The 7,298-nt window shown below is 52.5% G+C and overlaps 1 protein-coding gene across 1 annotated transcript in view; it reads left to right on the top strand.

The window, feature by feature from the left end:
* Positions 1-7,298, top strand: part of PVALB (parvalbumin) — a 15,994-nt gene that overhangs the window by 4,061 nt on the left and 4,635 nt on the right. The window contains exons 2-3 of the mRNA XM_011387396.1: positions 452-584; positions 1,768-1,877. Coding sequence (XP_011385698.1) covers positions 452-584; positions 1,768-1,877 — 243 coding nt within the window. The remainder of the gene's footprint in view (positions 1-451; positions 585-1,767; positions 1,878-7,298) is intronic.

Below are 7,298 nucleotides of genomic sequence, written 5' to 3'. Positions count from 1 at the left end.
AACACGATCTGTGGCCAAGAAAAACGCTGCCCCTCCTTTCCCCTGCCCCCCACCCCAAAATATGCACATCGTGTTTACACCCCTTCCAATTTCCCTGCCCACTCCCACTCAGCCACTCCCCAAAAGGCTTCCTGGAAATCAGGGAGCCCCTCTGCCTTTGAAGGCCACTCCCACTATCAGCGAAGGGTACAGCGAAGGGTGGGGGCAGGCTTAGGAGCCGGGGAGATCTGGGTGTAAACTCACCTCTTCTACCTCTAGCCCTGTGACCTTGGGCAAAGCACCCTCTCAACCTGCAGCCTCTCCATTTGGGAGCATCCCCTCCATCCCCCAGGATTGGCACAGGGGAGTCAATCAACAGATGCTGTGACAGCCCCCCTTCTCCCCCCTTCTCTACTGCCCCTTCTTTGTCCTCATTTTAATCCCCCCTCCACCCCCACCCTCACCCCCACAGCTGCTGACTCCTTCGACCACAAAAAGTTCTTCCAAATGGTCGGCCTGAAGAAGAAGAGCCCGGATGAGGTGAAGAAGGTGTTCCACATCCTGGATAAGGACAAGAGTGGCTTCATCGAGGAGGATGAGCTGGGGTACACAGGCCTGCAGGGGCTGCCCGGCCCGCAGCTTGGGGAGAGGGCGTGGGGTGGGGACGCTCGCTTTCGAGTTTCCATCAGCTCTGCCCTTCTGTCTGCTCCCTTCGCAGAAAATAACCTGGCCTGACCACTGTTGCTTCCTAAAGGGCAACTAACTAGGTTAAATTATAGCCACTTAATATTGCTAATGGTATGCTGCTACTTAATAATTTAATACGATTGAAGAGGTCGTTTTTCTCTGCCTAAACATAGCGAGACAGAGAGCACTAGGTTGAGGATTTCAGATTTTCATTCGTCTAAAAGGCACCTTCCACCGTCCTGCAGACCCCCGCCCCTCTGCCCCAGTGAGAGTAGAGCAGTTTCTGGGCAAATCGGGGCTGCAGAACCAGCTCTGGGGGGCCAGGAAGCAAAGCAAAGTTCCTTCGCTGATGCGGTTTTGCCTTTCCCAGCTGTGCCTTTTGTCACTCCCTGGCCAGGACTGCCTCAGATTTTGACAGCATGAGAAGGAGGGGGTTATGAAGAGGAGTCTTTCAAGTAGGGGCTTCCCCATCCATCCAGTCTCACCCCAAATGATCCCCACAATGATGCCTTTTGTCTAGACCCTTCTCCTTCTACCCATGTATGCCCAACGCGTGCGCCGCCCCCCCCACACACACACAGGCTGACTTCTACCTGTCCTCCAGCCATCACCTTCTCCAGGAGGCGTCCCCTGACTCTTGCCCTCACTCCAGGTGGGGTGGATGTATCCTTTGAGCACCCCTTTCTGCTTCTCCAACATCGCGTCCACCGTACTGTGTGGTCTGCCTCAGAGTACTTGACCCCTTCTCATTTTTTCAGACAGCTTTCTAGAATCATCTCTGTGCCCCCAGTTTCCAGCATGGCCTCAGCACAGAGCAGACACTTTTGTGTCGGTTGTGTCGGCTGAATAAATACACAATGCAGGTGCCTTGCCTGAAGTGAGGTCAAACTTTCGCTGAGGACAGCCTGTCCTTCCTGCACACCCACCGACGAAAACACAGCCACAGCCGGGGCTGCCTGTCCCAGCACAGCTGCACGCATGCCCGCTGCTTGCCGCCTGTCCCAGCTGCCCACTTCCCCTGCACAGATGCCAGCCCACCATCCCTACGGTGTTCCTGCAAGGTGACCTTGACCTAACTCCCTCCCTGGCTTTTCTTCCCAGATCCATCCTGAAGGGCTTCTCTGCAGATGCCAGAGACCTGTCCGCTAAAGAAACTAAGACGCTGCTGGCTGCTGGAGACAAGGATGGGGACGGCAAGATCGGGGTCGATGGTGAGTAGCCATGACCTGGGGCTTGAGCACATCGTAGGTCTCGGGATGTCTGGATGCTAAAGGCTCAGAGCTGTGTCTGTCATGTGAAAGGGGGAGGAGGGGCTCTGCACCCCCCAGATCAGAAGAAGAAAGGCAGTCCGTTAGGTCTGAGAGCTCCGTCGTATAAGCCAAAGAAAAACTGGTGCATTTTTTTTTCTAAATTTGAATAACCCAAAAAGAACAGATTCTTTTTTCCTCCCTAGCGTGTAGGGAATCCAGGAGAATTTGGAATTTTCCCTGAACTTTGCCCGAGCTTTTGTCTGGGTTCTGATCCCAGCTCTGCGCACACTGGCTGTGTGACCTTGGACAGCCTCTGTCCTTGTCCGGGCCTCAGTCTCCCCTCTGTAACCTGAGGAGATGAGGCCAACGGATCCCCCAGGAGCCCGCCGGCTCACAGGTTCTCAGATTCCAGGGATGGAAATTCCTTATCTTCTATCCTCCCCAACATCTTGCCCGCATGTCCTGTAACTTCAAGTCTCAAAACCTGTTTCGGCTTCACCCAAATAGACGATTCCAGCACGGTAGGAGAGCCAGGAAAAACAGCCAGCCAGGGCCCGGCTGAGAATCAGGAAAGGGAATAAATATCTCGCTCTCCAGGCTTTGCTTTCTGAACAAGTGAGGGGCTGGGGGTCCAGCCTTGTCCTTCTCCATTCAGCTCTGACCCACATTCCCAGAGCACATCCCAGCGTCATTCTTTCTCAGCGTCCCAGCATCCTTGGGAGCTGTCTCCATTTTGCAGGTGGGCAAACTGAGGTCAAAGGTGCTTCAGCCTATTCGAAGAGCTAGGACACGAGTGGTGGAATAGGGATTTCAAACCAGGTCTGAGGAACTCTTTCCAACATGCTGTGTGGCACCTGATCCTGCGATCGTCCTTTCTGCTGGTCTCAGAGAAGACCGTGTAGGTGCTTGGCCCTCTAGGGTCAAGTCGTTTGGGGTCAAATCCCAGCCCTGCCACTTTCTAGCTCTGTGACTTTGGGCAATTCAAGTAACTACTCTGGGCCCCAGTTTTCTCGTCTCTGAACTAAGAATAATGAAAGTTCGTATCTCATAGGATTGTTGTGAGGATTAGTTGTGTTAATGTATGAAGTGTTTAGAACAGTGCCTGGCACAGACTAAGTGCTACATACCTGTTTATTGATTGTATTTATCCTTTATACCTAATATCCAGCCCATAGCTGACCCAGAGCTGGCACTTAATAAACATTTGTTGCCTGAATGTAAAGTCCAGCGCCTCCCCATGCTCTGCTTCCTCTTGCCCTTCACCAGCTGTGACCTTGACCGCACTTAGGTTCCCACGGCAGACAAATGGGGTGAACAGTTTAATCCTAGGACCTTGCTTGGGCTCACTGTGAAAATTGTCTAGAGACAGAAAATTGCTTTGGGAAAAGTATAAGGATTCTGAATGTGGGTGTCATTTATGAAAGTTTTATGCCAGAAACAAGAATGGAGAATCTCTAGCAAGGTCAGATGCAGTGAGTAGCCTGGCCTTGTGATGTCAGCTGCCCTTTTTGTGGCTGGGACGGAGGGAGGTGGTTTTAAAAGAGCCAGAACGGACAGTGCTGGAGACAAATTGGTGGCCGATCTTAGGGACTCCAGTGAGTGGCACATCTCCCCCACACCCCCATCATCATCAAGCCACTTATCAGATACTTCCACCCAAGCCCAGATTCCAGCCGTGACTCCATCTCGGGCTTCCAGGCCAGCCTCTCATTTTAACTTGCAGCCAATATGCCACAGCTCAGAAGCCCAAGGCAGGGTCTTTGTGGCTGGCTGCTCACCAACAACCTAAATGATCGAGAAAAACCAGGCCAGATACTGGCCTGTTTCTCTTCTTCCTCCTTCCCTCCTTCCCTCTTTCCCTGCTGAACTCGGGTCTTAAAGAGCCTACTAAACTCTTCCAACAGACATTTACTGAGCAGCAACCCTGGGCGGGGCAATGAAGGAGGTAAAGTTGAATCAGGCCCCACTCCCAGAGATACCATGTCCTGGCTGGGTGGCTCTGAGCACCAGCTCAGGGTCCCTGAGCCCCAGTTTCTTCACCTGTAAATTGGGCACAATAATACATATCTCACTGGGATTTTGTGAGGAGCCGCGATGTATGGGAGTGCCAAGTGCAGTGCCCAGCACATCGTAAGTGCTCAACTAACGGCACCAAGATACTGCTTCCATTCGAACTGCATGTTGCTTCCAGCTCTGTGTGTATATACACAAATGAATGGTAATACCAGGCAGAGACCGGGAGGTACAGACAAGCTCTGTGGAGAGGGAGAGACGGCGGGCACTAGTGAAGGTCTGGAGGCTGCAGGCAGGAATGCCACAGGCTGGGAGGGCCGGGGGGAGGGAAGTCCAGACAAGGCATTGGGATCAGCAGAGGCGCTAAGGCCGGGGAGTCTAGGATAGGTTTGGAAAGGGGCAGATGATCCATTTGCCCAGGCTGGGAGGTGAGAAAGAAGTATTACCAGGGTGTGTAATGTGTCCCCAACCCAGTGCTAGGGTCTGCATGAGTGTCACCTCGTTTGACCTCGAGATGCCAGAACACTCAGATGTAGATGCAGAAAGAGCAGCTCCAGTGACAGTGGATTCAAACCTGGGTCTGTCTGCCAGCGCAGTGCAGGCTCGGGCCAACCTGGTGAAGGTCGGGGGTGTCAGGGCCGAACAAAACGGGGCGAGGGAGGGCAACAGCAAATCCCCCCCGAGGCACCGGGGCCCCACGCTTCATGCTTTTGGACCTGAACAAGTGCAGAACCCCTCTGACCTTCACATGCCCGCTCTTTAAAGCCAGGAATCAGTCACTGGGGTCCCTTCCAGCTCGGGGACTCCGTGGATGCCGCAGTGAATAACCCTCTAGACGAGGCCCAGCTTGGTTCTCAGGCTCAGCCATGTGACCTTGAATAACAACAACACTAATATCTAGCTTCATGGTGCACTTAACGTATGCCGGGCCCTGAGCTTAGCATTTCACTCGTTGAAAATGCCTGGCTCTCTTTAAGGTGGATACTGTCACTATCCCCATCTTATAGATGAGGCTGGGGAGGCTCAAGGAGGCTAATGGTTTGCCTAAACTTCCATGCCTAGGAAGAGACAAGGTCAAGATCGGAGTTCAGGTCTGTGTAGATCCAGAGCACATGCCTGTGCTGTCTGCTTTATTCATTCATTCAAAGCTTAGAGAGCTTCTACCATAAGATGACTTATTATTGCCTTATTGCTTGTTTCTATCTCCCCCACTGGCATGTCAGCTCCACAAGAGCAGAAACTTTGTTTTGTTCAGTTCTGACTCCGGCACCTAGAACCGAGCCTAGCACATAGTAGGGGCACAAGAAAAGTTTGTTGAATGAATGAATAAATGAATGAATGAATGAATGAATATGTGTCCAGCTCTGGGATACAGTGATGAGGAAGTACGGTGTGTAGGGAGAGGTCTGCTGGCTGAGGCTGGAGACCCATGTGGACTGGGGCTTGGGGGTAGCAGGTGCTGAGGGATCCTAGACGCAGGGACTGACTGCCTCTGTCTCCAGCTCTGTCTGCCCTTCTGAAAGTGAGTGACATTGACCAGGTTCTTTAGGACCCCAGATTGAAGGGAGGGGACAGAAAGACAAAGTTCTAATAATAACCTTTCGCATCCCCATCTCTGGGGCAACTCCTTCCAGGAAGCTGAGACTTTTATAGATGTGGTCGATTGATTCTTGAAGGCCACCCAGGCGCAGAGCTGGTAAAGGGGGTTTTTAAGGCAGAAAAGGAGAAGCTGGGCAAAGGTGGAAGATGCCCAAAAACCCAAATAGCAGGCAAGGCTGAGTGACAGCTTCCTTCTCAAGTACTTGTCCTTCGAAATGGTGGGTCCCAAGTGAGAATCACCCAGAAGGCTTTTCACGACACAGATGGCTGTGCTCCATCCCCAGAGTTTCTGATTCCGTAGGTCTGGGGTAAGGCCCAAGCATTCGCATTCCTACCAAGTTCCAGGTGCTGCTTGTAATCCGGGGACCACACTTTGAGAGCCGCTGCCTTACAATAATCCTCGAAAGCAGGTGCCATCACTTTTCCCATTTCACAAAGGAGGAAACTGAGGCCTTGAGACGTTAAGTAGCATGCCCGGCGTCATTCAGCAGCAGAGCCAGGACTGGGGCTCAGAGGTCCAGCCAGGACCTTCTGCCACCCTGCCTCTCTCACAGGCACGTGTGCCCAGCCCGGGCTCTCCACACGCAGAGCTGCCCACCTGGGACGTGCAGGCGGACAGGAAGAGCGGTTACCATCGCGTGGCACTCCTCGTGCCCCGGGGGACAGCACACAGGCCTTCCCTCTTAGCTCATTCAGTCCTCACAACAGCTCCACGAGATGTGTCCTCACTGTACAGACAAGGGAACCGAGGCTCAGGGAAGTGGGCGACTTGCCCAGGATCACACGTCTCTTCAACACTGGGGTCCGCTTTAGACCTTGACATTGACTCCAAATACCTCTCTCTTCCCCACCATGCTATAGATATGCGCACCCCGTATACGCGCACACGCACGCACACACGCATGCACACACACAGTCCTGGTTAGTTTCCCTGAAACCCGATCCCATTTCCTATGCTTCGAGCCGGTTCTAGCTCAAGAGCCTGTGGTTTGCTTTTCGCTTCTGTTGCTATAAAATTTAGTCGTAATGACGGCTTGAACTCCGCTCCATTCACATATGCCTCCAGGCATTTGTCTTTTCTGCTTCTTTCTGGCAAAATCCGTTCTCTTTTATCCGTAAGTAGCCTTTTTAACTTGGGGGGTGAGAATGAGGGAGGAAGCCCCGGGGCTGAAACACGTGAAGTCAGGCATTTTCTCTCTCTGGGCATCCCTCTCGACACCTCCAAAAATACCCACCTCAAAGCTTGTTGCTTGAATTAGTCAGCATTCTGGAAATTATTCCTTTCCTTTTATTTTATGTGAATGCTTTCTCTTGTAAGCCACCTTAAAACCCTTTGGAAGTAGTGGAATAGCGGTCCTCAGAGGAGATGAAATTGAGTCTAAGATGGGAGGGAAGTGAGAAGGATGGATGGAGTCTCGCCAGCCTCCCTGTAATTCCAGCCCTCTGGCCACTATGACATGGGATCTCTAAGCCAGGCCGGATGTGCTCATCAGGGCCAATCCACGGCCCTGCTGGCAGAGTACTACGGTGTAGAGTGTTTTGTCCCATCTCATTGCATTCTCGACCAGCCCGATAAAGTCGAGAGGACAGTCTGTGATCCCTACTGACAGACGTGGAAACTGAGACCCAGTGGGCATTAAGTGCCAGAGTCACAGAGCAAATCTTCAGTCGAATGGAATCGGGTCTCCTGACTCCGCCGCTCCCTCCACCAGGCTGGGCGGAGACATTCGAGTTCTAAATGGTTTCTGAGCTTAGCAAGATGCTCGCTTT

Source organism: Pteropus vampyrus, unplaced genomic scaffold, assembly GCF_000151845.1.
Source record: "Pteropus vampyrus isolate Shadow unplaced genomic scaffold, Pvam_2.0 Scaffold16, whole genome shotgun sequence".
In the NCBI taxonomy this organism is placed as follows: Eukaryota; Metazoa; Chordata; class Mammalia; order Chiroptera; family Pteropodidae; genus Pteropus; species Pteropus vampyrus.
This window is presented reverse-complemented; position numbering and strand designations above follow the sequence as displayed.